We start from the raw sequence: 22,960 nt of genomic DNA, 5'->3' as shown, positions 1-22,960 counted from the left end.
TGTCAGAAGTGGGATTTGAACCCACGCCTCCAGTTGGAGATCAGAAACCACAGTTTTGAGAAGGTAGTAATCCTTGAGGCTGGCGCCTTAGACCGCTCGACCATCCTGATTGCAGAAGAATACAAGTAGTGTCTTAATTGATCTGAAATAATGCAAGTAATTAACCTTAATTTTCTACTCATTTGATCAATGATTCTTAATGCTTATGTTTAATCACATTTGTCAGGAGTGGGATTTGAACCCACGCCTCCAGTTGGAGACCAGAATCCCCAGTTTTGAGAAGGTAGTAATCCTTGAGTCTGGCGCCTTAGACCGCTCGGCCATCCTGACTGAAGACAATTACAAGTAGTGTCTTAATTGATCTGAAATAATGCTAGAATTAACCTTATTTTTCTACCAATTTGATCAACGATTTTTGAAACTGATGTTAAAAATTAGTTGTCAGAAGTTGGATTTGAACCCACGCCTCCATTTGGAGACCAGAAAGCCCATTTTTGAGAAGATAGTTATCCTTGAGTCTGGCGCCTTAGACCGCTCGGCCATCCTGACTGCAGACAACAACAAGTAGTGCCTTAATTGATCTGAAATAATGCAAGAAATTTATCTTATTTTTCTACTCATTTGATCAATGATTTTTGAAACTGATGTTAAAAAATAGTTGTCAGAAGTGGGATTTGAACCCACGCCTCCAGTTGGAGACCAGAAACCCCAGTTTTGAGAAGGTAGTAATTCTTGAGTCTGGCGCCTTAGACCGCTCGGCCATCCTGACTGCAGACAAATACAATTAGTGTCTTAATTGATCTGAAATAATACTAGAATTCACCTTATTTCTCTACTAATTTGATCAACGATTTTTGAAACTGATGTTAAAATATTGTTGTCAGAAGTGGGATTTGAACACACGCCTCCAGTTGGAGACCAGGAACTCAGAATTTGATTAAGGTAGTAATCCATGAGTCTGGCGCATTAGACCGCTCAGCCATCCCGACTACATTTAAAAATTTGTAGAGTCTTAATTGAGCTAAAATAACGCAAGGAATTCAACTTAAAATTCTACTCATTTGATCAACGATTTTTGAAACTGATGTTAAAAAATAGTTGTCAGAAGTGGGATTTGAACCCACGCCTCCAGTTGGAGACCAGAAACCCCAGTTTTGAGAAGGTAGTAATCCTTGAGTCTGGCGCCTTAGACCGCTCGGCCATCCTGACTGCAGAAGATTACAAGTAGTGTCTTAAATGATCTGAAATAATGCTAGAATTAACCTTATTTTCCTACTAATTTGAAACTTATGTTAAAATGTAGTTGTCAGAAGTGGGATTTGAACCCACGCCTCCAGTTGGAGACCAGAAACCCCAGTTTTGAGAAGGTAGTAATCCTTGAGTCTGGCGCCTTAGACCGCTCGGCCATCCTGACTGTAGACAAATTCAATTAGTGTCTTAATTGATCTGAAATAATACTAGAATTCACCTTATTTTTCTACTAATTTGATCAACGATTTTTGAAACTGATGTTAAAATATTTTTGTCAGAAGTGGGATTTGAACCCACGCCTCCTGTTGGAGACCAGGAACTCAGAATTTGAGGAAGGTAGTAATCCTTGAGTCTGGCGCATTAGACCACTCAGCCATCCCGACTAGATTTAAAAATTTGTAGTGTCTTAATTGAACTAAAATAACGCAAGGAATTCACCTTAAAATTCTACTCATTTGATCAACGATTTTTGAAACTGATGTTAAAAAATAGTTGTCAGAAGTGGGATTTGAACCCACGCCTCCAGTTGGAGACCAGAAACCCCAGTTTTGAGAAGGTAGTAATCGTTGAGTCTGGCGCCTTGGACCGCTCGGCCATCCTGACTACAGACAAAAGCAAGTAGTGTCTTAATTGATCTGAAATCATGCTAGAATTAACCTTATTTTTCTACTAATTTGAAACTTATGTTAAAATGTAGCTGTCCGAAGTGGGATTTGAACCCACGCCTCCAGTTGGAGACCAGAAACCACAGTTTTGAGAAGATAATAATCCTTGAGGCTGGCCCCTTAGACCGCTCAGCCATCCTGACTGCAGAAGAATACAAGTAGTGTCTTAATTGATCTGAAATAATGCAAGTAATTAACCTTATTTTTCTACTCATTTGATCAATGATTCTCAAAGCTTATGTTTAAACACATTTGTCAGGAGTGGGATTTGAACCCACGCCTCCAGTTGGAGACCAGAAACCCCAGTTTTGAGAAGGTAGTAACCCTTGAGTCTGGCGCCTTAGACCGCTCGGCCATCCTGACTGCAGACAACAACAAGTAGTGCCTTAATTGATCTGAAATAATGCAAGAAATTTACCTTATTTTTCTACTCATTTGATCAATGATTTTTGAAACTGATGTTAAAAAATAGTTGTCAGAAGTGGGATTTGAACCCACGCCTCCAGTTGGAGACCAGAAACCCCAGTTTTGAGAAGGTAGTAATTCTTGAGTCTGGCGCCTTAGACCGCTCGGCCATCCTGACTGCAGACAAATACAATTAGTGTCTTAATTGATCTGAAATAATACTAGAATTCACCTTATTTCTCTACTAATTTGATCAACGATTTTTGAAACTGATGTTAAAATATTGTTGTCAGAAGTGGGATTTGAACACACGCCTCCAGTTGGAGACCAGGAACTCAGAATTTGATTAAGGTAGTAATCCTTGAGTCTGGCGCATTAGACCGCTCAGCCATCCCGACTACATTTAAAAATTTGTAGAGTCTTAATTGAGCTAAAATAACGCAAGGAATTCAACTTAAAATTCTACTCATTTGATCAACGATTTTTGAAACTGATGTTAAAAAATAGTTGTCAGAAGTGGGATTTGAACCCACGCCTCCAGTTGGAGACCAGAAACCCCAGTTTTGAGAAGGTAGTAATCCTTGAGTCTGGCGCCTTAGACCGCTCGGCCATCCTGACTGCAGAAGATTACAAGTAGTGTCTTAAATGATCTGAAATAATGCTAGAATTAACCTTATTTTCCTACTAATTTGAAACTTATGTTAAAATGTAGTTGTCAGAAGTGGGATTTGAACCCACGCCTCCAGTTGGAGACCAGAAACCCCAGTTTTGAGAAGGTAGTAATCCTTGAGTCTGGCGCCTTAGACCGCTCGGCCATCCTGACTGTAGACAAATTCAATTAGTGTCTTAATTGATCTGAAATAATACTAGAATTCACCTTATTTTTCTACTAATTTGATCAACGATTTTTGAAACTGATGTTAAAATATTTTTGTCAGAAGTGGGATTTGAACCCACGCCTCCTGTTGGAGACCAGGAACTCAGAATTTGAGGAAGGTAGTAATCCTTGAGTCTGGCGCATTAGACCACTCAGCCATCCCGACTAGATTTAAAAATTTGTAGTGTCTTAATTGAACTAAAATAACGCAAGGAATTCACCTTAAAATTCTACTCATTTGATCAACGATTTTTGAAACTGATGTTAAAAAATAGTTGTCAGAAGTGGGATTTGAACCCACGCCTCCAGTTGGAGACCAGAAACCCCAGTTTTGAGAAGGTAGTAATCGTTGAGTCTGGCGCCTTGGACCGCTCGGCCATCCTGACTACAGACAAAAGCAAGTAGTGTCTTAATTGATCTGAAATCATGCTAGAATTAACCTTATTTTTCTACTAATTTGAAACTTATGTTAAAATGTAGCTGTCCGAAGTGGGATTTGAACCCACGCCTCCAGTTGGAGACCAGAAACCACAGTTTTGAGAAGATAATAATCCTTGAGGCTGGCCCCTTAGACCGCTCAGCCATCCTGACTGCAGAAGAATACAAGTAGTGTCTTAATTGATCTGAAATAATGCAAGTAATTAACCTTATTTTTCTACTCATTTGATCAATGATTCTCAAAGCTTATGTTTAAACACATTTGTCAGGAGTGGGATTTGAACCCACGCCTCCAGTTGGAGACCAGAAACCGCAGTTTTGAGAAGGTAGTAATCCTTGAGTCTGGCGCCTTAGACCGCTCGGCCATCCTGACTGAAGACAATTACAAGTAGTGCCTTAATTGATCTGAAATAATGCAAGAAATTAACCTTATTTTTCTACTCATTTGATCAATGATTTTTGAAACTGATGTTAAAAAATAGTTGTCAGATATGGGATTTGAACCCACGCCTCCATTTGGAGCCCAGAAAGCCCATTTTTGAGAAGGTAGTAATCCTTGAGTCTGGCGCCTTAGACCGCTCGGCCATCCTGACTGCTGACAACAACAAGTAGTGCCTTAATTGAACTGAAATAATGCAAGAAATTAACCTTATTTTTCTACTCATTTGATCAATGATTTTTGAAACTGATGTTAAAAATTAGTTGTCAGAAGTGGGATTTGAACCCACGCCTCCATTCGGAGACCAGAAAGCCCATTTTTGAGAAGGTAGTAATCCTTGAGTCTGGCGCCTTACACCGCTCGACCATCCTGACTGCAGACAACAACAAGTAGTGCCTTAATTGATCTGAAATAATGCAAGAAATTAACCTTATTTTTCTACTCATTTGATCAATGATTTTTGAAACTGATGTTAAAAAATAGTTGTCAGATATGGGATTTGAACCCACGCCTCCATTTGGAGCCCAGAAAGCCCATTTTTGAGAAGGTAGTAATCCTTGAGTCTGGCGCCTTAGACCGCTCGGCCATCCTGACTGCTGACAACAACAAGTAGTGCCTTAATTGAACTGAAATAATGCAAGAAATTAACCTTATTTTTCTACTCATTTGATCAATGATTTTTGAAACTGATGTTAAAAAGTAGTTGTCAGAAGTGGGATTTGAACCCACGCATCCAGTTGGAGACCAGAAACCCCAGTTTTGAGAAGGTAGTAATCCTTGAGTCTGGCGCCTTAGACCGCTCGGCCATCCTGACTGCAGACAAATACAATTAGTGTCTTAATTGATCTGAAATAATACTAGAATTCACCTTATTTTTCTACTAATTTGATCAACGATTTTTGAAACTGATGTTAAAATATTGTTGTCAGAAGTGGGATTTGAACCCACGCCTCCAGTTGGAGACCAGGAACTCAGAATTTGAGGAAGGTAGTAATCCTTGAGTCTGGCGCATTAGACCGCTCAGCCATCACGACTATTTTTAAAAATTTGTAGTGTCTTAATTGAGCTAAAATAACGCAAGGAATTCACCTTAAAATTCTACTCATTTGATCAACGATTTTTGAAACTGATTTTAAAAAATAGTTGTCAGAAGTGGGATTTGAACCCACGCCTCCAGTTGGAGACCAGAAACCCCAGTTTTGAGAAGGTAGTAATCCTTGAGTCTGGCGCCTTGGACCGCTCGGCCATCCTGACTACAGCCAAAAGCAAGTAGTGTCTTAATTGATCTGAAATCATGCTAGAATTAACCTTATTTTTCTACTAATTTGAAACTTATGTTAAAATGTAGTTGTCAGAAGTGGGATTTGAACCCACGCCTCCAGTTGGAGACCAGAAACCCCAGTTTTGTGAAGGTAGTAATCCTTGAGTCTGGCGCCTTAGACCGCTCGGCCATCCTGACTGTAGACAAATACAATTAGTGTCTTAATTGATCTGAAATAATACTAGAATTCACCTTATTTTTCTACTAATTTGATCAACGATTTTTGAAACTGATGTTAAAATATTGTTGTCAGAAGTGGGATTTGAACCCACGCCTCCTGTTGGAGACCAGGAACTCAGAATTTGAGGAAGGTAGTAATCCTTGAGTCTGGCGCATTAGACCACTCAGCCATCCCGACTATAATTAAAAAATTGTAGTGTCTTAATTGAGCTAAAATAACGCAAGGAATTCACCTTAAAATTCTACTCATTTGATCAACGATTTTTGAAACTGATTTAAAAAAATAGTTGTCAGAAGTGGGATTTGAACCCACGCCTCCAGTTGGAGACCAGAACCCCCAGTTTTGAGAAGGTAGTAATCCTTGAGTCTGGCGCCTTGGACCGCTCGGCCATCCTGACTACAGACAAAAGGAAGTAGTGTCTTAATTGATCTGAAATCATGCTAGAATTAACCTTATTTTTCTACTAATTTGAAACTTATGTTAAAATGTAGTTGTCAGAAGTGGGATTTGAACCCACGCCTCCAGTTGGAGACCAGTAACCACAGTTTTGAGAAGATAGTAATCCTTGAGGCTGGGCCCTTAGACCGCTCAGCCATCCTGACTGCAGAAGAATACAAGTAGTGTCTTAAATGATCTGAAATAATGCAAGTAATTAACCTTATTTTTCCACTCATTTGATCAATGATTCTTAAAGCTTATGTTTGAACACATTTGTCAGGAGTGGGATTTGAACCCACGCCTCCAGTTGGAGACCAGAAACCCCAGGTTTGAGAAGGTAGTAATCCTTGAGTCTGGCGCCTTAGACCGCTCGGCCATCCTGACTGAAGACAATTACAAGTAGTGTCTTAATTGATCTGAAATAATGCTAGAATTAACCTTATTTTTCTACTAATTTGATCAACGATTTTTGAAACTGATGTTAAAAAGTAGTTGTCAGAAGTGGGATTTGAACCCACACCTCCATTTGGAGACCAGAAAGCCCATTTTTGAGAAGGCAGTAATCCTTGAGTCTGTCTCCTTAGACCGCTCGGCCATCCTGACTGCAGACAACAACAAGTAGTGCCTTAATTGATCTGAAATAATGCAAGAAATTAACCTTATTTTTCTACTCATTTGATCAATGATTTTTGAAACTGATGTTAAAAAATAGTTGTCAGAAGTGGAATTTGAACCCACGCCTCCAGTTGGAGAGCAGAAACCCCAGTTTTGAGAAGGTAGTAATCCTTGAGTCTGGCGCCTTAGACCGCTCGGCCATCCTGACTGCAGACAAATACAATTAGTGTCTTAATTGATCTGAAATAATACTAGAATTCACCTTATTTTTCTACTAATTTGATCAACGATTTTTGAAACTGATGTTAAAATATTGTTGTCAGAAGTGGGATTTGAACCCACGCCTCCAGTTGGAGACCAGGAACTCAGAATTTGAGGAAGGTAGTAATCCTTGAGTCTGGCGCATTAGACCGCTCAGCCATCACGACTATTTTTAAAAATTTGTAGTGTCTTAATTGAGCTAAAATAACGCAAGGAATTCACCTTAAAATTCTACTCATTTGATCAACGATTTTTGAAACTGATTTTAAAAAATAGTTGTCAGAAGTGGGATTTGAACCCACGCCTCCAGTTGGAGACCAGAAACCCCAGTTTTGAGAAGGTAGTAATCCTTGAGTCTGGCGCCTTGGACCGCTCGGCCATCCTGACTACAGCCAAAAGCAAGTAGTGTCTTAATTGATCTGAAATCATGCTAGAATTAACCTTATTTTTCTACTAATTTGAAACTTATGTTAAAATGTAGTTGTCAGAAGTGGGATTTGAACCCACGCCTCCAGTTGGAGACCAGAAACCCCAGTTTTGAGAAGGTAGTAATCCTTGAGTCTGGCGCCTTAGACCGCTCGGCCATCCTGACTGTAGACAAATACAATTAGTGTCTTAATTGATCTGAAATAATACTAGAATTCACCTTATTTTTCTACTAATTTGATCAACGATTTTTGAAACTGATGTTAAAATATTGTTGTCAGAAGTGGGATTTGAACCCACTCCTCCTGCTGGAGACCAGGAACTCAGAATTTGAGGAAGGTAGTAATCCTTGAGTCTGGCGCATCAGACCACTCAGCCATCCCGACTAGAATTAAAAATTTGTAGTGTCTTAATTGAGCTAAAATAACGCAAGGAATTCACCTTCAAATTCTACTCATTTGATCAACGATTTTTGAAACTGATTTAAAAAAATAGTTGTCAGAAGTGGGATTTGAACCCACGCCTCCAGTTGGAGACCAGAAACCCCAGTTTTGAGAAGGTAGTAATCCTTGAGTCTGGCGCCTTGGACCGCTCGGCCATCCTGACTACAGACAAAAGGAAGTAGTGTCTTAATTGATCTGAAATCATGCTAGAATTAACCTTATTTTTCTACTAATTTGAAACTTATGTTAAAATGTAGTTGTCAGAAGTGGGATTTGAACCCACGCCTCCAGTTGGAGACCAGAAACCACAGTTTTGAGAAGATAGTAATCCTTGAGGCTGGCCCCTTAGACCGCTCAGCCATCCTGACTGCAGAAGAATACAAGTAGTGTCTTAAATGATCTGAAATAATGCAAGTAATTAACCTTATTTTTCCACTCATTTGATCAATGATTCTTAAAGCTTATGTTTGAACACATTTGTCAGGAGTGGGATTTGAACCCACGCCTCCAGTTGGAGACCAGAAACCCCAGTTTTGAGAAGGTAGTAATCCTTGAGTCTGGCGCCTTAGACCGCTCAGCCATCCTGACTGAAGACAAATACAAGTAGTGTCTTAATTGATCTGAAATAATGCTAGAATTAACCTTATTTTTCTACTAATCTGATCAACGATTTTTGAAACTGATGTTAAAAAGTAGTTGTCAGAAGTGGGATTTGAACCCACACCTCCATTTGGAGACCAGAAAACCCATTTTTGAGAAGGCAGTAATCCTTGAGTCTGTCGCCTTAGACCGCTCGGCCATCCTGACTGCAGACAACAACAAGTAGTGCCTTAATTGATCTGAAATAATGCAAGAAATTAACCTTATTTTTCTACTCATTTGATCAATGATTTTTGAAACTGATGTTAAAAAATAGTTGTCAGAAGTGGAATTTGAACCCACGCCTCCAGTTGGAGAGCAGCAACCCCAGTTTTGAGAAGGTAGTAATCCTTGAGTCTGGCTCCTTAGACCGCTCGGCCATCCTGACTGCAGACAAATACAGTTAGTGTCTTAATTGATCTGAAATAATACTAGAATTCACCTTATTTTTCTACTAATTTGATCAACGATTTTTGAAACTGATGTTAAAATATTGTTGTAAGAAGTGGGATTTGAACCCACGCCTCCAGTTGGAGACCAGGAACTCAGAATTTGAGGAAGGTAGTAATCCTTGAGTCTGGCGCATTAGACCGCTCAGCCATCACGACTATTTTTAAAAATTTGTAGTGTCTTAATTGAGCTAAAATAACGCAAGGAATTCACCTTAAAATTCTACTCATTTGATCAACGATTTTTGAAACTGATTTTAAAAAATAGTTGTCAGAAGTGGGATTTGAACCCACGCCTCCAGTTGGAGACCAGAAACCCCAGTTTTGAGAAGGTAGTAATCCTTGAGTCTGGCGCCTTGGACCGCTCGGCCATCCTGACTACAGCCAAAAGCAAGTAGTGTCTTAATTGATCTGAAATCATGCTAGAATTAACCTTATTTTTCTACTAATTTGAAACTTATTTTAAAATGTAGTTGTCAGAAGTGGGATTTGAACCCACACCTCCAGTTGGAGACCAGAAACCCCAGTTTTGAGAAGGTAGTAATCCTTGAGTCTGGCACCTTAGACCGCTCGGCCATCCTGACTGTAGACAAATACAATTAGTGTCTTAATTGATCTGAAATAATACTAGAATTCACCTTATTTTTCTACTAATTTGATCAACGATTTTTGAAACTGATGTTAAAATATTGTTGTCAGAAGTGGGATTTGAACCCACGCCTCCTGTTGGAGACCAGGAACTCAGAATTTGAGGAAGGTAGTAATCCTTGAGTCTGGCGCATTAGACCACTCAGCCATCCCGACTATATTTAAAAATTTGTAGTGTCTTAATTGAGCTAAAATAACGCAAGGAATTCACCTTAAAATTCTACTCATTTGATCAACGATTTTTGAAACTGATTTAAAGAAATAGTTGTCAGAAGTGGGATTTGAACCCACTCCTCCAGTTGGAGACCAGAAACCCCAGTTTTGAGAAGGTAGTAATCCTTGAGTCTGGCGCCTTGGACCGCTCGGCCATCCTGACTACAGACAAAAGCAAGTAGTGTCTTAATTGATCTGAAATCATGCTAGAATTAACCTTATTTTTCTACTAATTTGAAACTTATTTTAAAATGTAGTTGTCAGAAGTGGGATTTGAACCCACGCCTCCAGTTGGTTGACCAGAAACCACAGTTTTGAGAAGGTAGTAAACCTTGAGGCTGGCCCCTTAGACCGCTCAGCTATCCTGACTGCAGAAGAATACAAGTAGTGTCTTAATTGATCTGAAATAATGCAAGTAATTAACCTTATTTTTCTACTCATTTGATCAATGATTCTCAAAGCTTATGTTTAAACACATTTGTCAGGAGTGGGATTTGAACCCACGCCTCCAGTTGGAGACCAGAAACCCCAGTTTTGAGAAGGTAGTAATCCTTGAGTCTGGCGCCTTAGACCGCTCGGCCATCCTGACTGCAGACAACAACAAGTAGTGCCTTAATTGATCTGAAATAATGCAAGAAATTAACCTTATTTTTCTACTCATTTGATCAATGATTTTTGAAACTGATGTTAAAAAATAGTTGTCAGAAGTGGGATTTGAACCCACGCCTCCATTTGGAGACCAGAAAGCCCATTTTTGAGAAGGTAGTAAACCTTGAGTCTGGCGCCTTAGACCGCTCGGCCATCCTGACTGCAGACAACAACAAGTAGTGCCTTAATTGAACTGAAATAATGCAAGAAATTAACCTTATTTTTCTACTCATTTGATCAATGATTTTTGAAACTGATGTTAAAAAGTAGTTGTCAGAAGTGGGATTTGAACCCATGCCTCCAGTTAGAGAGCAGAAACCCCAGTTTTGAGAAGGTAGTAATCCTTGAGTCTGGCGCCTTAGACCTCTCGGCCATCCAGACTTCAGACAAATACAATTAGTGTCTTAATTGATCTGAAATAATGCAAGAAATTAACCTTATTTTTCTACTCATTTGATCAATGATTTTTGAAACTGATGTTAAAAAATAGTTGTCAGAAGTGGGATTTGAACCCACGCCTCCAGTTGGAGACCAGAAACCCCAGTTTTGAGAAGGTAGTAATCGTTGAGTCTGGCGCATTAGACCGCTCAGCCATCCCGACTATATTTAAAAATTTGTAGTGTCTTAATTGAGCTAAAATAACGCAAGGAATTCACCTTAAAATTCTACTCATTTGATCAACGATTTTTGAAACTGATGTTAAAAAATAGTTGTCAGAAGTGGGATTTGAACCCACGCCTCCAGTTGGAGACCAGAAACCACAGTTTTGAGAAGTTAGTAATCCTTGAGTCTGGCTCCTTGGACCGCTCGGCCATCCTGACTACAGACAAAAGCAAGTAGTGTCTTAATTGATCTGAAATCATGCTAGAATTAACCTTATTTTTCTACTCATTTGAAACTTATGTTAAAATGTAGTTGTCAGAAGTGGGATTTGAACCCACGCCTCCAGTTGGAGACCAGAAACCCCAGTTTTGAGAAGGTAGTAATCCTTGAGTCTGGCGCCTTAGACCGCTCGGCCATCCTGACTGCAGAAGAATACAAGTAGTGTCTTAATTGATCTGAAATAATGCAAGTAATTAACCTTATTTTTCTACTAATTTGATCAACGATTTTTGAAACTGATGTTAAAATATTGTTGTCAGAAGTGGGATTTGAACCCACGCCTCCAGTTGGAGACCAGGAACTCAGAATTTGAGGAAGGTAGTAATCCTTGAGTCTGGCGCATTAGACCGCTCAGCCATCCCGACTATGTTTAAAAATTTGTAGTGTCTTAATTGAGCTAAAATAACGCAAGGAATTCACCTTTAAATTCTACTCATTTGATCAACGATTTTTGAAACTGATGTTAAAAAATAGTTGTCAGAAGTGGGATTTGAACCCACGCCTCCAGTTGGAGACAAGAAACCCCAGTTTTGAGAAGGTAGTAATCCTTGAGTCTGGCGCCTTGGACCGCTCGGCCATCCTGACTACAGACAAAAGCAAGTAGTGTCTTAATTGATCTGAAATCATGCTAGAATTAACCTTATTTTTCTACTAATTTGAAACTTATGTTAAAATGTAGTTGTCAGAAGTGGGATTTGAACCCACGCCTCCAGTTGGAGACCAGAAACCCCAGTTTTGAGAAGTTAGTAATCCTTGAGTCTGGCGCCTTAGACCGCTCGGCCATCCTGACTGCAGAAGAATACAAGTAGTGTCTTAATTGATCTGAAATAATGCAAGTAATTAACCTAATTTTTTTACTCATTTGATCAATGATTCTTAAAGCTTATGTTTGAACACATTTGTCAGGAGTGGGATTTGAACCCACGCCTCCAGTTGGAGACCAGAAACCCCAGTTTTGAGAAGGTAGTAATCCTTGAGTCTGGCGCCTTAGACCGCTCGGCCATCCTGCCTGAAGACAATTACAAGTAGTGTCTTAATTGATCTGAAATAATGCTAGAATTAACCTTATTTTTCTACTAATTTGATCAACGATTTTTTAAACTGATGTTAAAAAGTAGTTGTCAGAAGTGGGATTTGAACCCACGCCTCCAGTTGGAGACCAGAAACCCCAGTTTTGAGAAGGTAGTAATCCTTGAGTCTGGCGCCTTAGACCGCTCGGCCATCCTGACTGCAGAAGAATACAAGTAGTGTCTTAATTGATCTGAAATAATGCAAGTAATTAACCTTATTTTTCTACTAATTTGATCAACGATTTTTGAAACTGATGTTAAAATATTGTTGTCAGAAGTGGGATTTGAACCCACGCCTCCAGTTGGAGACCAGGAACTCAGAATTTGAGGAAGGTAGTAATCCTTGAGTCTGGCGCATTAGACCGCTCAGCCATCCCGACTATGTTTAAAAATTTGTAGTGTCTTAATTGAGCTAAAATAACGCAAGGAATTCACCTTTAAATTCTACTCATTTGATCAACGATTTTTGAAACTGATGTTAAAAAATAGTTGTCAGAAGTGAGATTTGAACCCACGCCTCCAGTTGGAGACAAGAAACCCCAGTTTTGAGAAGGTAGTAATCCTTGAGTCTGGCGCCTTGGACCGCTCGGCCATCCTGACTACAGACAAAAGCAAGTAGTGTCTTAATTGATCTGAAATCATGCTAGAATTAACCTTATTTTTCTACTAATTTGAAACTTATGTTAAAATGTAGTTGTCAGAAGTGGGATTTGAACCCACGCCTCCAGTTGGAGACCAGAAACCCCAGTTTTGAGAAGTTAGTAATCCTTGAGTCTGGCGCCTTAGACCGCTCGGCCATCCTGACTGCAGAATAATACAAGTAGTGTCTTAATTGATCTGAAATAATGCAAGTAATTAACCTTATTTTTTTACTCATTTGATCAATGATTCTTAAAGCTTATGTTTGAACACATTTGTCAGGAGTGGGATTTGAACCCACGCCTCCAGTTGGAGACCAGAAACCCCAGTTTTGAGAAGGTAGTAATCCTTGAGTCTGGCGCCTTAGACCGCTCGGCCATCCTGACTGTAGAAGAATACAAGTAGTGTCTTAATTGATCTGAAATGATGCAAGTAATTAACCTTATTTTTCAACTCATTTGATCAATGATTCTTAAAGCTTATGTTTGAACACATTTGTCAGGAGTGGGATTTGAACCCACGCCTCCAGTTGGAGACCAGAAACCCCAGTTTTGAGAAGGTAGTAAACCTTGAGTCTGGCGCCTTGGACCGCTCGGCCATCCTGACTACAGACAAATGCAAGTAGTGTCTTAATTGATCTGAAATCATGCTAGAATTAACCTTATTTTTCTACTAATTTGATCAACGATTTTTGAAACTGATGTTAAAATATAGTTGTCAGAAGTGGGATTTGAACCCACGCCTCCAGTTGGAGACCAGAAACCCCAGTTTTGAGAAGGTAGTAATCCTTGAGTCTGGCGCCTTAGACCGCTCGGCCATCCTGACTGCAGACAACAACAAGTAGTGCCTTAATTGATCTGAAATAATGCAAGAAATTAACCTTATTTTTCTACTCATTTGATCAATGATTTTTGAAACTGATGTTAAAAAATAGTTGTCAGAAGTGGGATTTGAACCCACGCCTCCAGTTGGAGACCAGAAACCCCAGTTTTGAGAAGGTAGTAATCCTTGAGTCCGGCGCATTAGACCGCTCAGCCATCCCGACTATATTTAAAAATTTGTAGTGTCTTAATTGAGCTAAAATAACGCAAGGAATTCACCTTAAAATTCTACTCATTTGATCAACGATTTTTGAAACTGATGTTAAAGAATAGTTGTCAGAAGTGGGATTTGAACCCACGCCTCCAGTTGGAGACCAGAAACCACAGTTTTGAGAAGGTAGTAATCCTTGAGTCTGGCTCCTTGGACCGCTCGGCCATCCTGACTACAGACAAAAGCAAGTAGTGTCTTAATTGATCTGAATTCATGCTAGAATTAACCTTATTTTTCTACTAATTTGAAACTTATGTTAAAATGTAGTTGTCAGAAGTGGGATTTGAACCCACGCCTCCAGTTGGAGACCAGAAACCCCAGTTTTGAGAAGGTAGTAATCCTTGAGTCTGGCGCCTTAGACCGCTCGGCCATCCTGACTGCAGAAGAATACAAGTAGTGTCTTAATTGATCTGAAATAATGCAAGTAATTAACCTTATTTTTCTACTAATTTGATCAACGATTTTTGAAACTGATGTTAAAATATTGTTGTCAGAAGTGGGATTTGAACCCACGCCTCCAGTTGGAGACCAGGAACTCAGAATTTGAGGAAGGTAGTAATCCTTGAGTCTGGCGCATTAGACCGCTCAGCCATCCCGACTATGTTTAAAAATTTGTAGTGTCTTAATTGAGCTAAAATAACGCAAGGAATTCACCTTTAAATTCTACTCATTTGATCAACGATTTTTGAAACTGATGTTAAAAAATAGTTGTCAGAAGTGAGATTTGAACCCACGCCTCCAGTTGGAGACAAGAAACCCCAGTTTTGAGAAGGTAGTAATCCTTGAGTCTGGCGCCTTGGACCGCTCGGCCATCCTGACTACAGACAAAAGCAAGTAGTGTCTTAATTGATCTGAAATCATGCTAGAATTAACCTTATTTTTCTACTAATTTGAAACTTATGTTAAAATGTAGTTGTCAGAAGTGGGATTTGAACCCACGCCTCCAGTTGGAGACCAGAAACCCCAGTTTTGAGAAGTTAGTAATCCTTGAGTCTGGCGCCTTAGACCGCTCGGCCATCCTGACTGCAGAATAATACAAGTAGTGTCTTAATTGATCTGAAATAATGCAAGTAATTAACCTTATTTTTTTACTCATTTGATCAATGATTCTTAAAGCTTATGTTTGAACACATTTGTCAGGAGTGGGATTTGAACCCACGCCTCCAGTTGGAGACCAGAAACCCCAGTTTTGAGAAGGTAGTAATCCTTGAGTCTGGCGCCTTAGACCGCTCGGCCATCCTGACTGCAGAATAATACAAGTAGTGTCTTAATTGATCTGAAATAATGCAAGTAATTAACCTTATTTTTCTACTAATTTGATCAACGATTTTTGAAACTGATGTTAAAATATTGTTGTCAGAAGTGGGATTTGAACCCACGCCTCCAGTTGGAGACCAGAAACCCCAGTTTTGAGAAGGTAGTAATCCTTGAGTCTGGCGCCTTAGACCGCTCGGCCATCCTGACTGCAGACAACAACAAGTAGTGCCTTAATTGATCTGAAATAATGCAAGAAATTAACCTTATTTTTCTACTCATTTGATCAATGATTTTTTAAAATTGAAGTTTAAAAATAGTTCTGAAGTGGGATATGAACACACGCCTCCAGTTGGAGACCACAAACCCCAGAATTGAGGTAGGTAGTAATCCTGGAGTCTAGCTCCTTAGACCTCTCTGCCATCCTGACTACAAATAAAACTAAGTACAGTGTCTTAATTAAGCTGAAATAATACAAAAAGATCACCTCATAATTACTCATTTGATCAATGATTTTTAAAATTGAAGTTTAAACATTATCATCAGAAGTGGGATTTGTACCCACTCCTCCAGTTGGAGACCAGCAACCCCAGATTTGAGGATGTTAGTAATCCTTGAGTCTGACTACGAACAAAAATAAGTAGAGCTTCTTAAATAAGCTAAAATAACGCATTAAATGTACCTTACATTTCAACTCAATTGATCAGTGATTTTTGAAACTGAAGTTTAAAAGTATTTGTCAGAATTTGGACTTGAACACACGCCTCCAGTTGGAGACGAGAAACTCTGGATTTCAGGAAAGTATTAATCCTTGTGGGTTGTGCCTTTGACCACTCGGACATTTTAACGACTGTATAAATTAAGTTGAGTGTCTAAATTGATTTAAAAGTTAAAAAATATGTGCCAGAAAATAGATTTGAACCCACACCTCCAGTTGGAGACCGGAAACCTCAGACTTGAGGACGTAATTAATCTTGTTTGACACCTTTGACCGCTCGTCCATCCTTCCTACAGAGTTATAAGAGTAGAACATCAAACTGGGATTAACTGACAGTACCGACCGAAGTTCTTGGATTGTATGCTTTCTTTACCACTCAATGTGTTGTGGATAAAACCGATATAATAATACAAAATACGAGAGAGAAGGACTAGGGTTGAATGATCAAGGCTTTATTATCACTACGCAGAATAACGGCAAAACCTGTCTGTCAAAGAACTTGCGAACTCTCCCAAGCTTTACATTATATTCTCCCATTGTCCGACCAGCCCTAACATGCCCTTGGCCAATCACAATGCTCTAAACTACAGGCCTTAGTCCCGTTCACGTTAGCATCTATCTTCCCGCCCTCGCTGTCCACAATACATTCAGTAATACAGTAATTTAACAAGAAATACATAAAAACAGAGTTACATATTAAACATTGTAGTAACATGAAGTTTATAGATTACACATGAATTATATGAAGTGAGATCTTTGATTAAAGTCCATTCATCGCCTTGTTTATAACCTGATCTTAAATCACCATGACTTACCACATGTGTTTAAGAGATGAGCCCTGTAAAACCAATATTCATTTAAACAGTGAAGCATGCATTGTAATAGTTAATAATGCCACTTTATTCATCTGTGGCATATACAGTCATAATCATAAAACTGGTACTGTCTGACTTTAGTAAAAGTATGGATTAATAGAGTGAAGTCAACCAGTTCACTCTGTCAGAATACACATCACAAGAACATATGGAGGAGGAACCGCAGGAGGAGGTCTCTTCTCACTTGGACGTGAGCCAGTCTCTTTCAGGGACCACTAAAACGTGAATGAGGTGGGGCTTTCTTCTTTTGTTAGCACGTGAGTGAGAGACATTAGTTGACCAATGAAAGCCAGGTAATATCAAGTGTTGGCTTCACTGTAACAATACTCATCTTATATTATTGTATGTTTTATACTTAAAGTTAATCTTACTTATACTTATATTCTAGTCAACTGAGAAATAGGCTGATATCATTGACTAGAGGAATGCCTGTCTGGTGGTCTCCGGTCAGCCCAGGACCCTCTGAGGTGTTATGAATGACAAAGAGACAGGGCCCTCCCCAATCTGTTGACCCGGTTATTTTCCACCATTATTCCAAACATATGGCAAAGATATCCTTTTAAACTTTCATTATTTTCTACCATAAATGCAGCTCTCGTGGTGATGAGGAACAACGCAAAGTCCAATACATATTTACAGTCAGGGTTTATTGGAATGCTTTGCTTAGCAGGTGACAAGCACAAATATTTCATCTCACATGTTTCTCGTCCCTTCCTTCGGTTATCCACACGCTCACCTCACCTGCAACCCCCCCCCCCCCCCCCCCCACTCAGACACACACACATTCATACAATAGTGCCCAATGTGTAACGGGAAGGACTTGGTTCAGGGCCGCCTGGTGGTCAGCCACCATATTCAGTGTTCAGCGTTGGGGACCCTGGCAGACATGGGGACTCCTCCCATGGAACTGAAGCATGGTCGTTAAGAAGATTCCAGGCCAGCTTCACAACCATACAATGAGATGGAATGACGACAGGAAAGACATATAGCAACCCTGCTAATATAATAACTAAGTGAAGCCTGTTGCAGCATGTACAGCGAGTAGTGAGACTAATGCGGCTGCCAGTGGCTTCTCAGTGATTTTAGCTAGCTTACATATTCCATTGCTGATGTATAGACAGGTAGGTGGCAGGTGCTGGGTAGCTCTAGGGCTAGTCACCGCTCTGGTGCTAGGTAGCGCTAGGGCTTGCTAGCACCGGAGCTAGGTAGTGCTAGGGCTCAGTAGTGCTGGGGCTAGGTAGCTCTGGGGAATGGTAGCTCTGTAGCTAGGGCTAGGTAATGCTGGAGCTAGTTAGCGCTGGGGCTAGGTAGCTCTGGGGCTAGTTAGCGCTGGGGCTAGGTAGTGCTAGGGCTAGGTAGCGCTGGGGCAAGGTATCTCTGCAGCTAGGTAGCACCCGGGCTAGGTAGCACTGGAAAAACAACACAACATCACAGACAATCAGGAACAAAACGAGAAGGTGCTTTGGGAAATCAGGACAACCCTTCTGTAAATTTGTATGAAGGAGGGAAACACAAAGTCTTAGATCATGCGTGTCTTCGATAAAATGTCCTAAATAGATCATCATGTCCATTTCCTAGAGGTCCTCATCCGTTTTCTGTACAGACGGTTTCCCTCAGAGTTGATTCCATGCAGGTGTTAAAGCAGAGGTCCCGGGGAATAAGGACTGTTGAGGTGACTCTGGGACAGCAGCAGTGTAGCGGTTAGACCAGGGTTCTAAAGTACCAAGGCACCCTGTTGGAGCACAGTACCCTCTACTCAACAGAAAACCTTATCCAAAAGGTGTGTTTGACCAAGAGAAATGTGTTCAATGTGTGCCATTAGCAGTCTTTGTCATTAACATCTATATAAATATTGTCCCTTTCGTATTTTTTTGTCTTATTCCAATTTATGAAATTGTGCATGAGCTGTAGTAGTGTACTGTATTTAACTGCTTTTATCATCAGGATTGTTGCAAACTCATGTCAACTGACCAAAACTTTGAATGAAACTGTGGTATGGGTTCAGTTCTAATATAACGGCAGAGGAAAATGTAATATCTTTGACCAAATGAATGTAGTCAGGTTAAGCTTCTCTAAGTGTCTGTGCTTTAATGGCTGGCTCGTGTGGGTGTCTCCCCCTGCTGGCCATAAGCTGTTGGTGCTTGGGCCGAAGACAGTCAGCTCCAGTCTCTCTCCACACCGGCCCTACATCCTTCCCCTTAGCCCCATACGCACACCTCCACCTCCTGCTCCTGCTCCTCCACCTCTCCTGCGCACACCTCCTCCTCCTCCTCCTCCTCCTCCTCCCAGGCCCCTGCTGTGAGTGAGACTCCAGGTGGGGTCGGGGGGGGGGACGTCTCCCCATCTCAGACCAGCGGGACCCTCCTCTCCTCCGGTGTCTCCTCCAGGATCTGCAGCAGCAGGTCGCTGAGCGGCTTGGAGATGGCGGCGTAGCCGGCGGCCGTCAGGTGCAGGAAGTCAAACATATCCCGCTGACTGACCGAGCCGTCGGGCGCCAGGAAGCCGGGGCCGGCGTCCAGCAGCATGACGGGGCCGGGCCGCGGCAGACGGGCGCGCAGCAGGGCGTTGACGGCTGCGTTCTTCTCCCTCAGAGGGTTTGGCCGCTCACCACGCGGCAGCAGACCCTGGGGAGAGTGGGGTGTTAGTCCCTTCGGTTTGACCTCTGACCTCCCCCTGTGGACGACCCTGGACCACACACTGGACTCTTATGGTATGAGGTATGAGGGTCAATATGTTAAAGGTGACATATTATACCACCAGGTGTGAGTGTGATTAGCCGTTACAAGCTGTTTTGAAAATCGGCCTCTTCTGACATCACAAGTGGTATGACGGATAGATGCGCTACGTTTGCTACAGTCCACTGGTTAGGCTGGTAGACTGATCTATCCAGCACACATCTAGCTGGACAGGCCCACTTGTGATGTGTCAGAAGATGCATATTTTTTCAAAACGGCTTGTAACAGCTAATCACACCTAGTGGTATAATCTGTCACCTTTAGCCGAAATATTCGGCTTTTTAACAGGGCCAAACTAATTGATTTGTATGTGACCCCTCCTCCTCTTCTCCTCACCAGGACGGGGAGCAGGAGGAGCAGGGTCTCATCCCAGAGAGAAGCCCCCAGGACTCACCATGATGATGACCTTTGCCCTGGGCAGGCGTGAGGTGAGGAGGTGGGCCACCGCCAGGACTCCCTCGGCCACCTGCTCTGCGGTGTGCTGGTGGTTGTTGGTTCCGACCCACAGAACCACAACCTGCACATGGAGGACACGACACTGCTTCACCCACTCATTCATGGCAGGGAGGGAGGGAAGGAGAGAGGGAGGGAGGGCCGGCAGTTCTCACCTTGGGTTTGATGTTGTCCAGTTCTCCGTTCTGGAGCCTCCAGAGGACGTTACAGGTTGTGTCTCCACCGATCCCAAAGTTCAGGGCGTGAAGTGGAGAAAACAGCTCCCTCCAGATCTGCAGAATGAAGAGTCGTGAGACAAACCACCTGTACCGTCTAACCCCTACCTGAATGACCTGTCTCTGTACTGTCTAACCCCTACTTGCTCCTTAATGACCTGTCTCTGTACTGTCTAACCCTAACTGCTCATTAATGACCTGTCTCTGTACTGTCTAACCCTAACTGCTCATTAATGACCTGTCTCTGTACTGTCTAACCCTAACTGCTCATTAACGACCTGTCTCTGTACTGTCTAACCCCTACCTGCTCCTTAATGACCTTTATTTCATTTATCTAAAAAATGAATTCCCTGTGTAGTTGGGTTTGTTCTTTCTAGGGATAAAGGGTCCATGCTAAATGACACATGTGATGAATGAAGAGATCCTCCTACATCATGCTGCCGCATCAGCTGAATCATGGAGTCTCCGACGAATAGGACGTCTGGTTCAGCATCCTTACACTCTTGCACGAACCGCGTGTGCTGCGACGCACACACACACACACACACACACACACACACACACACACACACACACACAAATAAGAATTACAAAACACTGAAACCAACAACATCACATCTAGACAGGAGGAATCTGAGGACTCATGCTTTGCCCAAGTATCTGTGAATCTCACTAGCCTCCAGGCAACAACGACCACACAGTTTTACTGTCCAACAACAAAACCCCACTTCAGTTCTCCTCGTTTGGTCTGTTGTGCGTCAGACACAAGGAACGCAACGTGTTGTGCAAAAGCCCCACATTATTCAGTTCCCGTATCGACATGTGAACCTCAACGCGTCTGATCAACATGTACATTGATACTGAAAGATTAACTTTATCCTATTCCTAACATATTGTCACACTACACACTATCAGTGGAGTAGCTAACGACCAGTCGTTCCTCTATCATCTCGGAATAACGAACGATCGATCGATCGATGGGTGTGTGGCCGGGTGAGTGCAGCCTGGCCTTACCTGGGACATCCACCTCCCGTCTCCGTGCACATCCTCCACCGGCTCCGGGAGGGCGGCGGGGCTGGTGTCGTCACTGCTCATCCTGAAACGGAACCGCTCGTTGTCACACACTGGATCCCGGGGACCCCTTACATAATAATAACAGTTCATGTTTCCATCATCCTACCCACTAAACGTTGTCGTAGCAGGAACTCCCGAGAGGGGCTGTTGTTATGCAGACAGTCCGACTACAGGAGCACTAGAGCGGGCTTCTGTCCTCCAGAGGATGAACGCTGTTTATCATATGCCCACACTATGTCACGTTAGCATCTTAGCTTGCTTCTGACTGCACAGATCGCGGCTACGCATCCGTCCCATGCACCGCAACACCCACGCCACCGAGAGGGATTTCCTGATATTTCCAGAATGTGTGCAAAGATCTAACCTTGTTTGTCCAGTCGCTGCGGGTCAAGCGGTCTACGACCAATCCTCCAGGAAGGCTGAGTTAGTCCTCAGTGTCTCTGTCGATGGGATGCTGCGGTGCTAGCGGCGGCTAGTCACTGCAGCAGGACAACAAAAGGCGTGTCTGGATCTGGTCAGGATGGCGAACATCAGCGTCCAGAAGCTCACACAGCAAACCGGGAGGTCGTAATGCTCCTACCATCTACCCCCGCCCTGGATCCACTGTCCGGCTACTGCTGTGGATGTTGTCGTGCAAAATGTGTCAACCCTTTCACGTGAACAATGTGTTTTAACTTAAGAACATGGTGTAGGCGACCTAAAAAACGAGACTCAAAACCAAATGTGCGGCTCTGGTCAAGCGACGCCTGTTTTGGCGTGCGCGTCTGCGCTCGGTATTACGGTAATGCGTTTGACGGGAACTTGAACGCGAAGTGGCGCCATGGAATTAAAACATAAATCCAATGCTCTTTGATGAAACACTGAGTGTCTATGCTCGAACACTTTCTTCAGTCTGTGGTATAAACTGTCTGCTTACACAGTCGTATACAGTCGTTGGTGAATAAGATAAGATATATAGTATGCAACTATTTCCTTTGGAAAACACTTGTTTTATCAACCTAAATTGCGAATGCAAAGCACACATGGGCTACGCATAAAACTTTTGTACGACATACAGTGAAAAAACTTTACTATACTATAATTTTATGAGATTAAAGTTAGCTACTGTTATTTATTGGCCAATGGGAATTCCGCATGTCCGGCACCGCCCCTTAATAAGGATGTGTCATAATGATATAATAATGTTATAACCAGCAGAGGTCGCCCTTCTCCCCTGACGGACAGCAACACGCACTCTGCGGCTATCTATTATCTTATAAATAATAAATGTTTGACATTAATATGTCAAGGGCGAGTAGACAAAGGCCCATCCTAGACACAGCATGGCACGTTAGGCTGAAATAGCCATTATTAATGTAAGGAAAAAATAAACTGCTTACTTCTCAATGGTTGTTATTACAGTATCCTACAGTGTCATTGCATTTGCATGGATTAAAATGATGATTTAAACCCAACATAGTGATATCGCTTCGTCCAACCTGTCTTGCACACGTCTGATTTCCGAGTGACACCTAAGTGCTAACTGAAAGACAACCCCTAGGAGGGCTGAGTGAATACGGCGCTCATGAGCAGACCAACAGGTTGTTGTGTCAAGAC

At 41.8% G+C, this 22,960-nt stretch overlaps 1 protein-coding gene and 59 non-coding genes across 62 annotated transcripts; all 60 read right to left on the bottom strand.

Annotated features, from left to right (window-relative positions):
• Positions 1–110, bottom strand: AC3HAE_024855 (transfer RNA leucine (anticodon CAA)). The gene is made up of 2 exons: positions 73–110; positions 1–35 (listed from the first exon to the last, which is right to left on the bottom strand). It is a non-coding gene; the product is annotated as a tRNA-Leu (tRNA).
• A 110-nt stretch (positions 111–220) lies between these two features.
• AC3HAE_024854 (transfer RNA leucine (anticodon CAA)) lies at positions 221–330 on the bottom strand. The gene is made up of 2 exons: positions 293–330; positions 221–266 (listed from the first exon to the last, which is right to left on the bottom strand). It is a non-coding gene; the product is annotated as a tRNA-Leu (tRNA).
• Positions 331–439: 109 nt separating this feature from the next.
• AC3HAE_024853 (transfer RNA leucine (anticodon CAA)) lies at positions 440–549 on the bottom strand. The gene is made up of 2 exons: positions 512–549; positions 440–485 (listed from the first exon to the last, which is right to left on the bottom strand). It is a non-coding gene; the product is annotated as a tRNA-Leu (tRNA).
• A 110-nt stretch (positions 550–659) lies between these two features.
• AC3HAE_024852 (transfer RNA leucine (anticodon CAA)) lies at positions 660–769 on the bottom strand. Its single transcript has 2 exons — positions 732–769; positions 660–705 (listed from the first exon to the last, which is right to left on the bottom strand). It is a non-coding gene; the product is annotated as a tRNA-Leu (tRNA).
• A 330-nt stretch (positions 770–1,099) lies between these two features.
• AC3HAE_024851 (transfer RNA leucine (anticodon CAA)) lies at positions 1,100–1,209 on the bottom strand. The gene is made up of 2 exons: positions 1,172–1,209; positions 1,100–1,145 (listed from the first exon to the last, which is right to left on the bottom strand). It is a non-coding gene; the product is annotated as a tRNA-Leu (tRNA).
• Positions 1,210–1,304: 95 nt separating this feature from the next.
• On the bottom strand, positions 1,305–1,414 carry AC3HAE_024850 (transfer RNA leucine (anticodon CAA)). The gene is made up of 2 exons: positions 1,377–1,414; positions 1,305–1,350 (listed from the first exon to the last, which is right to left on the bottom strand). It is a non-coding gene; the product is annotated as a tRNA-Leu (tRNA).
• Positions 1,415–1,523: 109 nt separating this feature from the next.
• Positions 1,524–1,634, bottom strand: AC3HAE_024848 (transfer RNA leucine (anticodon CAA)). The gene is made up of 2 exons: positions 1,597–1,634; positions 1,524–1,569 (listed from the first exon to the last, which is right to left on the bottom strand). It is a non-coding gene; the product is annotated as a tRNA-Leu (tRNA).
• Positions 1,635–1,744: 110 nt separating this feature from the next.
• Positions 1,745–1,854, bottom strand: AC3HAE_024847 (transfer RNA leucine (anticodon CAA)). Its single transcript has 2 exons — positions 1,817–1,854; positions 1,745–1,790 (listed from the first exon to the last, which is right to left on the bottom strand). It is a non-coding gene; the product is annotated as a tRNA-Leu (tRNA).
• Positions 1,855–2,169: 315 nt separating this feature from the next.
• Positions 2,170–2,279, bottom strand: AC3HAE_024846 (transfer RNA leucine (anticodon CAA)). Its single transcript has 2 exons — positions 2,242–2,279; positions 2,170–2,215 (listed from the first exon to the last, which is right to left on the bottom strand). It is a non-coding gene; the product is annotated as a tRNA-Leu (tRNA).
• Positions 2,280–2,389: 110 nt separating this feature from the next.
• On the bottom strand, positions 2,390–2,499 carry AC3HAE_024844 (transfer RNA leucine (anticodon CAA)). Its single transcript has 2 exons — positions 2,462–2,499; positions 2,390–2,435 (listed from the first exon to the last, which is right to left on the bottom strand). It is a non-coding gene; the product is annotated as a tRNA-Leu (tRNA).
• Positions 2,500–2,829: 330 nt separating this feature from the next.
• AC3HAE_024843 (transfer RNA leucine (anticodon CAA)) lies at positions 2,830–2,939 on the bottom strand. Its single transcript has 2 exons — positions 2,902–2,939; positions 2,830–2,875 (listed from the first exon to the last, which is right to left on the bottom strand). It is a non-coding gene; the product is annotated as a tRNA-Leu (tRNA).
• A 95-nt stretch (positions 2,940–3,034) lies between these two features.
• On the bottom strand, positions 3,035–3,144 carry AC3HAE_024947 (transfer RNA leucine (anticodon CAA)). The gene is made up of 2 exons: positions 3,107–3,144; positions 3,035–3,080 (listed from the first exon to the last, which is right to left on the bottom strand). It is a non-coding gene; the product is annotated as a tRNA-Leu (tRNA).
• Positions 3,145–3,253: 109 nt separating this feature from the next.
• Positions 3,254–3,364, bottom strand: AC3HAE_024946 (transfer RNA leucine (anticodon CAA)). Its single transcript has 2 exons — positions 3,327–3,364; positions 3,254–3,299 (listed from the first exon to the last, which is right to left on the bottom strand). It is a non-coding gene; the product is annotated as a tRNA-Leu (tRNA).
• Positions 3,365–3,474: 110 nt separating this feature from the next.
• On the bottom strand, positions 3,475–3,584 carry AC3HAE_024944 (transfer RNA leucine (anticodon CAA)). Its single transcript has 2 exons — positions 3,547–3,584; positions 3,475–3,520 (listed from the first exon to the last, which is right to left on the bottom strand). It is a non-coding gene; the product is annotated as a tRNA-Leu (tRNA).
• Positions 3,585–3,899: 315 nt separating this feature from the next.
• AC3HAE_024943 (transfer RNA leucine (anticodon CAA)) lies at positions 3,900–4,009 on the bottom strand. The gene is made up of 2 exons: positions 3,972–4,009; positions 3,900–3,945 (listed from the first exon to the last, which is right to left on the bottom strand). It is a non-coding gene; the product is annotated as a tRNA-Leu (tRNA).
• A 110-nt stretch (positions 4,010–4,119) lies between these two features.
• AC3HAE_024942 (transfer RNA leucine (anticodon CAA)) lies at positions 4,120–4,229 on the bottom strand. The gene is made up of 2 exons: positions 4,192–4,229; positions 4,120–4,165 (listed from the first exon to the last, which is right to left on the bottom strand). It is a non-coding gene; the product is annotated as a tRNA-Leu (tRNA).
• A 110-nt stretch (positions 4,230–4,339) lies between these two features.
• AC3HAE_024940 (transfer RNA leucine (anticodon CAA)) lies at positions 4,340–4,449 on the bottom strand. The gene is made up of 2 exons: positions 4,412–4,449; positions 4,340–4,385 (listed from the first exon to the last, which is right to left on the bottom strand). It is a non-coding gene; the product is annotated as a tRNA-Leu (tRNA).
• A 110-nt stretch (positions 4,450–4,559) lies between these two features.
• On the bottom strand, positions 4,560–4,669 carry AC3HAE_024939 (transfer RNA leucine (anticodon CAA)). Its single transcript has 2 exons — positions 4,632–4,669; positions 4,560–4,605 (listed from the first exon to the last, which is right to left on the bottom strand). It is a non-coding gene; the product is annotated as a tRNA-Leu (tRNA).
• A 110-nt stretch (positions 4,670–4,779) lies between these two features.
• AC3HAE_024938 (transfer RNA leucine (anticodon CAA)) lies at positions 4,780–4,889 on the bottom strand. The gene is made up of 2 exons: positions 4,852–4,889; positions 4,780–4,814 (listed from the first exon to the last, which is right to left on the bottom strand). It is a non-coding gene; the product is annotated as a tRNA-Leu (tRNA).
• Positions 4,890–5,219: 330 nt separating this feature from the next.
• Positions 5,220–5,329, bottom strand: AC3HAE_024937 (transfer RNA leucine (anticodon CAA)). Its single transcript has 2 exons — positions 5,292–5,329; positions 5,220–5,265 (listed from the first exon to the last, which is right to left on the bottom strand). It is a non-coding gene; the product is annotated as a tRNA-Leu (tRNA).
• Positions 5,330–5,424: 95 nt separating this feature from the next.
• AC3HAE_024936 (transfer RNA leucine (anticodon CAA)) lies at positions 5,425–5,534 on the bottom strand. The gene is made up of 2 exons: positions 5,497–5,534; positions 5,425–5,470 (listed from the first exon to the last, which is right to left on the bottom strand). It is a non-coding gene; the product is annotated as a tRNA-Leu (tRNA).
• Positions 5,535–5,643: 109 nt separating this feature from the next.
• AC3HAE_024935 (transfer RNA leucine (anticodon CAA)) lies at positions 5,644–5,754 on the bottom strand. Its single transcript has 2 exons — positions 5,717–5,754; positions 5,644–5,689 (listed from the first exon to the last, which is right to left on the bottom strand). It is a non-coding gene; the product is annotated as a tRNA-Leu (tRNA).
• A 110-nt stretch (positions 5,755–5,864) lies between these two features.
• On the bottom strand, positions 5,865–5,974 carry AC3HAE_024933 (transfer RNA leucine (anticodon CAA)). The gene is made up of 2 exons: positions 5,937–5,974; positions 5,865–5,910 (listed from the first exon to the last, which is right to left on the bottom strand). It is a non-coding gene; the product is annotated as a tRNA-Leu (tRNA).
• A 315-nt stretch (positions 5,975–6,289) lies between these two features.
• On the bottom strand, positions 6,290–6,399 carry AC3HAE_024932 (transfer RNA leucine (anticodon CAA)). The gene is made up of 2 exons: positions 6,362–6,399; positions 6,290–6,335 (listed from the first exon to the last, which is right to left on the bottom strand). It is a non-coding gene; the product is annotated as a tRNA-Leu (tRNA).
• A 109-nt stretch (positions 6,400–6,508) lies between these two features.
• AC3HAE_024931 (transfer RNA leucine (anticodon CAA)) lies at positions 6,509–6,618 on the bottom strand. The gene is made up of 2 exons: positions 6,581–6,618; positions 6,509–6,554 (listed from the first exon to the last, which is right to left on the bottom strand). It is a non-coding gene; the product is annotated as a tRNA-Leu (tRNA).
• Positions 6,619–6,728: 110 nt separating this feature from the next.
• On the bottom strand, positions 6,729–6,838 carry AC3HAE_024930 (transfer RNA leucine (anticodon CAA)). Its single transcript has 2 exons — positions 6,801–6,838; positions 6,729–6,763 (listed from the first exon to the last, which is right to left on the bottom strand). It is a non-coding gene; the product is annotated as a tRNA-Leu (tRNA).
• A 330-nt stretch (positions 6,839–7,168) lies between these two features.
• AC3HAE_024928 (transfer RNA leucine (anticodon CAA)) lies at positions 7,169–7,278 on the bottom strand. The gene is made up of 2 exons: positions 7,241–7,278; positions 7,169–7,214 (listed from the first exon to the last, which is right to left on the bottom strand). It is a non-coding gene; the product is annotated as a tRNA-Leu (tRNA).
• Positions 7,279–7,373: 95 nt separating this feature from the next.
• Positions 7,374–7,483, bottom strand: AC3HAE_024927 (transfer RNA leucine (anticodon CAA)). The gene is made up of 2 exons: positions 7,446–7,483; positions 7,374–7,419 (listed from the first exon to the last, which is right to left on the bottom strand). It is a non-coding gene; the product is annotated as a tRNA-Leu (tRNA).
• A 330-nt stretch (positions 7,484–7,813) lies between these two features.
• Positions 7,814–7,923, bottom strand: AC3HAE_024926 (transfer RNA leucine (anticodon CAA)). The gene is made up of 2 exons: positions 7,886–7,923; positions 7,814–7,859 (listed from the first exon to the last, which is right to left on the bottom strand). It is a non-coding gene; the product is annotated as a tRNA-Leu (tRNA).
• A 315-nt stretch (positions 7,924–8,238) lies between these two features.
• Positions 8,239–8,348, bottom strand: AC3HAE_024925 (transfer RNA leucine (anticodon CAA)). Its single transcript has 2 exons — positions 8,311–8,348; positions 8,239–8,284 (listed from the first exon to the last, which is right to left on the bottom strand). It is a non-coding gene; the product is annotated as a tRNA-Leu (tRNA).
• Positions 8,349–8,457: 109 nt separating this feature from the next.
• AC3HAE_024924 (transfer RNA leucine (anticodon CAA)) lies at positions 8,458–8,567 on the bottom strand. Its single transcript has 2 exons — positions 8,530–8,567; positions 8,458–8,503 (listed from the first exon to the last, which is right to left on the bottom strand). It is a non-coding gene; the product is annotated as a tRNA-Leu (tRNA).
• A 550-nt stretch (positions 8,568–9,117) lies between these two features.
• AC3HAE_024922 (transfer RNA leucine (anticodon CAA)) lies at positions 9,118–9,227 on the bottom strand. The gene is made up of 2 exons: positions 9,190–9,227; positions 9,118–9,163 (listed from the first exon to the last, which is right to left on the bottom strand). It is a non-coding gene; the product is annotated as a tRNA-Leu (tRNA).
• Positions 9,228–9,322: 95 nt separating this feature from the next.
• On the bottom strand, positions 9,323–9,432 carry AC3HAE_024921 (transfer RNA leucine (anticodon CAA)). Its single transcript has 2 exons — positions 9,395–9,432; positions 9,323–9,368 (listed from the first exon to the last, which is right to left on the bottom strand). It is a non-coding gene; the product is annotated as a tRNA-Leu (tRNA).
• A 109-nt stretch (positions 9,433–9,541) lies between these two features.
• On the bottom strand, positions 9,542–9,652 carry AC3HAE_024920 (transfer RNA leucine (anticodon CAA)). Its single transcript has 2 exons — positions 9,615–9,652; positions 9,542–9,587 (listed from the first exon to the last, which is right to left on the bottom strand). It is a non-coding gene; the product is annotated as a tRNA-Leu (tRNA).
• A 110-nt stretch (positions 9,653–9,762) lies between these two features.
• Positions 9,763–9,872, bottom strand: AC3HAE_024919 (transfer RNA leucine (anticodon CAA)). The gene is made up of 2 exons: positions 9,835–9,872; positions 9,763–9,808 (listed from the first exon to the last, which is right to left on the bottom strand). It is a non-coding gene; the product is annotated as a tRNA-Leu (tRNA).
• Positions 9,873–10,188: 316 nt separating this feature from the next.
• AC3HAE_024918 (transfer RNA leucine (anticodon CAA)) lies at positions 10,189–10,298 on the bottom strand. The gene is made up of 2 exons: positions 10,261–10,298; positions 10,189–10,234 (listed from the first exon to the last, which is right to left on the bottom strand). It is a non-coding gene; the product is annotated as a tRNA-Leu (tRNA).
• A 110-nt stretch (positions 10,299–10,408) lies between these two features.
• On the bottom strand, positions 10,409–10,518 carry AC3HAE_024916 (transfer RNA leucine (anticodon CAA)). Its single transcript has 2 exons — positions 10,481–10,518; positions 10,409–10,454 (listed from the first exon to the last, which is right to left on the bottom strand). It is a non-coding gene; the product is annotated as a tRNA-Leu (tRNA).
• Positions 10,519–10,848: 330 nt separating this feature from the next.
• Positions 10,849–10,958, bottom strand: AC3HAE_024915 (transfer RNA leucine (anticodon CAA)). Its single transcript has 2 exons — positions 10,921–10,958; positions 10,849–10,894 (listed from the first exon to the last, which is right to left on the bottom strand). It is a non-coding gene; the product is annotated as a tRNA-Leu (tRNA).
• A 110-nt stretch (positions 10,959–11,068) lies between these two features.
• Positions 11,069–11,178, bottom strand: AC3HAE_024914 (transfer RNA leucine (anticodon CAA)). Its single transcript has 2 exons — positions 11,141–11,178; positions 11,069–11,114 (listed from the first exon to the last, which is right to left on the bottom strand). It is a non-coding gene; the product is annotated as a tRNA-Leu (tRNA).
• Positions 11,179–11,273: 95 nt separating this feature from the next.
• Positions 11,274–11,383, bottom strand: AC3HAE_024913 (transfer RNA leucine (anticodon CAA)). The gene is made up of 2 exons: positions 11,346–11,383; positions 11,274–11,319 (listed from the first exon to the last, which is right to left on the bottom strand). It is a non-coding gene; the product is annotated as a tRNA-Leu (tRNA).
• A 110-nt stretch (positions 11,384–11,493) lies between these two features.
• On the bottom strand, positions 11,494–11,604 carry AC3HAE_024911 (transfer RNA leucine (anticodon CAA)). Its single transcript has 2 exons — positions 11,567–11,604; positions 11,494–11,528 (listed from the first exon to the last, which is right to left on the bottom strand). It is a non-coding gene; the product is annotated as a tRNA-Leu (tRNA).
• A 110-nt stretch (positions 11,605–11,714) lies between these two features.
• Positions 11,715–11,824, bottom strand: AC3HAE_024910 (transfer RNA leucine (anticodon CAA)). Its single transcript has 2 exons — positions 11,787–11,824; positions 11,715–11,760 (listed from the first exon to the last, which is right to left on the bottom strand). It is a non-coding gene; the product is annotated as a tRNA-Leu (tRNA).
• A 95-nt stretch (positions 11,825–11,919) lies between these two features.
• On the bottom strand, positions 11,920–12,029 carry AC3HAE_024909 (transfer RNA leucine (anticodon CAA)). Its single transcript has 2 exons — positions 11,992–12,029; positions 11,920–11,965 (listed from the first exon to the last, which is right to left on the bottom strand). It is a non-coding gene; the product is annotated as a tRNA-Leu (tRNA).
• Positions 12,030–12,139: 110 nt separating this feature from the next.
• Positions 12,140–12,249, bottom strand: AC3HAE_024908 (transfer RNA leucine (anticodon CAA)). The gene is made up of 2 exons: positions 12,212–12,249; positions 12,140–12,185 (listed from the first exon to the last, which is right to left on the bottom strand). It is a non-coding gene; the product is annotated as a tRNA-Leu (tRNA).
• A 109-nt stretch (positions 12,250–12,358) lies between these two features.
• Positions 12,359–12,468, bottom strand: AC3HAE_024907 (transfer RNA leucine (anticodon CAA)). The gene is made up of 2 exons: positions 12,431–12,468; positions 12,359–12,404 (listed from the first exon to the last, which is right to left on the bottom strand). It is a non-coding gene; the product is annotated as a tRNA-Leu (tRNA).
• A 110-nt stretch (positions 12,469–12,578) lies between these two features.
• AC3HAE_024906 (transfer RNA leucine (anticodon CAA)) lies at positions 12,579–12,689 on the bottom strand. The gene is made up of 2 exons: positions 12,652–12,689; positions 12,579–12,613 (listed from the first exon to the last, which is right to left on the bottom strand). It is a non-coding gene; the product is annotated as a tRNA-Leu (tRNA).
• Positions 12,690–12,799: 110 nt separating this feature from the next.
• On the bottom strand, positions 12,800–12,909 carry AC3HAE_024904 (transfer RNA leucine (anticodon CAA)). The gene is made up of 2 exons: positions 12,872–12,909; positions 12,800–12,845 (listed from the first exon to the last, which is right to left on the bottom strand). It is a non-coding gene; the product is annotated as a tRNA-Leu (tRNA).
• A 95-nt stretch (positions 12,910–13,004) lies between these two features.
• AC3HAE_024903 (transfer RNA leucine (anticodon CAA)) lies at positions 13,005–13,114 on the bottom strand. Its single transcript has 2 exons — positions 13,077–13,114; positions 13,005–13,050 (listed from the first exon to the last, which is right to left on the bottom strand). It is a non-coding gene; the product is annotated as a tRNA-Leu (tRNA).
• A 110-nt stretch (positions 13,115–13,224) lies between these two features.
• On the bottom strand, positions 13,225–13,334 carry AC3HAE_024902 (transfer RNA leucine (anticodon CAA)). The gene is made up of 2 exons: positions 13,297–13,334; positions 13,225–13,270 (listed from the first exon to the last, which is right to left on the bottom strand). It is a non-coding gene; the product is annotated as a tRNA-Leu (tRNA).
• A 110-nt stretch (positions 13,335–13,444) lies between these two features.
• AC3HAE_024900 (transfer RNA leucine (anticodon CAA)) lies at positions 13,445–13,554 on the bottom strand. Its single transcript has 2 exons — positions 13,517–13,554; positions 13,445–13,490 (listed from the first exon to the last, which is right to left on the bottom strand). It is a non-coding gene; the product is annotated as a tRNA-Leu (tRNA).
• Positions 13,555–13,663: 109 nt separating this feature from the next.
• On the bottom strand, positions 13,664–13,773 carry AC3HAE_024899 (transfer RNA leucine (anticodon CAA)). Its single transcript has 2 exons — positions 13,736–13,773; positions 13,664–13,709 (listed from the first exon to the last, which is right to left on the bottom strand). It is a non-coding gene; the product is annotated as a tRNA-Leu (tRNA).
• A 110-nt stretch (positions 13,774–13,883) lies between these two features.
• On the bottom strand, positions 13,884–13,993 carry AC3HAE_024897 (transfer RNA leucine (anticodon CAA)). Its single transcript has 2 exons — positions 13,956–13,993; positions 13,884–13,929 (listed from the first exon to the last, which is right to left on the bottom strand). It is a non-coding gene; the product is annotated as a tRNA-Leu (tRNA).
• A 110-nt stretch (positions 13,994–14,103) lies between these two features.
• On the bottom strand, positions 14,104–14,213 carry AC3HAE_024885 (transfer RNA leucine (anticodon CAA)). Its single transcript has 2 exons — positions 14,176–14,213; positions 14,104–14,149 (listed from the first exon to the last, which is right to left on the bottom strand). It is a non-coding gene; the product is annotated as a tRNA-Leu (tRNA).
• Positions 14,214–14,308: 95 nt separating this feature from the next.
• AC3HAE_024873 (transfer RNA leucine (anticodon CAA)) lies at positions 14,309–14,418 on the bottom strand. Its single transcript has 2 exons — positions 14,381–14,418; positions 14,309–14,354 (listed from the first exon to the last, which is right to left on the bottom strand). It is a non-coding gene; the product is annotated as a tRNA-Leu (tRNA).
• A 110-nt stretch (positions 14,419–14,528) lies between these two features.
• Positions 14,529–14,639, bottom strand: AC3HAE_024861 (transfer RNA leucine (anticodon CAA)). The gene is made up of 2 exons: positions 14,602–14,639; positions 14,529–14,563 (listed from the first exon to the last, which is right to left on the bottom strand). It is a non-coding gene; the product is annotated as a tRNA-Leu (tRNA).
• A 110-nt stretch (positions 14,640–14,749) lies between these two features.
• Positions 14,750–14,859, bottom strand: AC3HAE_024849 (transfer RNA leucine (anticodon CAA)). Its single transcript has 2 exons — positions 14,822–14,859; positions 14,750–14,795 (listed from the first exon to the last, which is right to left on the bottom strand). It is a non-coding gene; the product is annotated as a tRNA-Leu (tRNA).
• A 95-nt stretch (positions 14,860–14,954) lies between these two features.
• AC3HAE_024941 (transfer RNA leucine (anticodon CAA)) lies at positions 14,955–15,064 on the bottom strand. The gene is made up of 2 exons: positions 15,027–15,064; positions 14,955–15,000 (listed from the first exon to the last, which is right to left on the bottom strand). It is a non-coding gene; the product is annotated as a tRNA-Leu (tRNA).
• Positions 15,065–15,174: 110 nt separating this feature from the next.
• AC3HAE_024929 (transfer RNA leucine (anticodon CAA)) lies at positions 15,175–15,284 on the bottom strand. Its single transcript has 2 exons — positions 15,247–15,284; positions 15,175–15,220 (listed from the first exon to the last, which is right to left on the bottom strand). It is a non-coding gene; the product is annotated as a tRNA-Leu (tRNA).
• A 110-nt stretch (positions 15,285–15,394) lies between these two features.
• On the bottom strand, positions 15,395–15,504 carry AC3HAE_024917 (transfer RNA leucine (anticodon CAA)). Its single transcript has 2 exons — positions 15,467–15,504; positions 15,395–15,440 (listed from the first exon to the last, which is right to left on the bottom strand). It is a non-coding gene; the product is annotated as a tRNA-Leu (tRNA).
• Positions 15,505–19,153: 3,649 nt separating this feature from the next.
• Positions 19,154–22,866, bottom strand: pafah1b2 (platelet-activating factor acetylhydrolase 1b, catalytic subunit 2). Of its 3 annotated transcripts, none has more exons than XM_084474403.1 (7): positions 22,744–22,866; positions 21,729–21,981; positions 21,305–21,386; positions 20,722–20,811; positions 20,231–20,347; positions 20,017–20,139; positions 19,154–19,511 (listed from the first exon to the last, which is right to left on the bottom strand). In XM_084474403.1, the coding sequence occupies exons 3-7, from the start codon at positions 21,383–21,385 to the stop codon at positions 19,233–19,235; spliced, it is 690 nt and encodes a 229-aa protein (XP_084330529.1). In that variant the 5' UTR covers position 21,386; positions 21,729–21,981; positions 22,744–22,866; the 3' UTR covers positions 19,154–19,232. The 3 variants fall into 3 exon arrangements, with proteins under 3 accessions (XP_084330529.1, XP_084330531.1, XP_084330530.1); XM_084474405.1 differs by having other exon boundaries at positions 21,729–21,843; positions 22,744–22,845; XM_084474404.1 differs by lacking the exon at positions 22,744–22,866 and having other exon boundaries at positions 21,729–22,180.
• Positions 22,867–22,960: the final 94 nt, after the last annotated feature.

The sequence above is a fragment of the Micromesistius poutassou genome, assembly GCF_964030765.1.
Source record: "Micromesistius poutassou genome assembly, chromosome: 10".
Lineage (NCBI taxonomy): Eukaryota > Metazoa > Chordata > Actinopteri > Gadiformes > Gadidae > Micromesistius > Micromesistius poutassou.
This window is presented reverse-complemented; position numbering and strand designations above follow the sequence as displayed.

Bases quoted from the DNA above. Each gene is read 5' to 3' on its own strand.
- pafah1b2 (XM_084474403.1), bottom strand. From the start codon at position 21,385: ATGAGCAGTGACGACACCAGCCCCGCCGCCCTCCCGGAGCCGGTGGAG. The intron at 20,140-20,230 runs GTGAGAACTGCC...CTCCATGTGCAG, and splicing joins TGGACAACATCAAACCCAAG to GTTGTGGTTCTGTGGGTCGG. The intron at 19,512-20,016 runs GTGAGTCCTGGG...CACTCTCCCCAG, and splicing joins GGGCAAAGGTCATCATCATG to GGTCTGCTGCCGCGTGGTGA.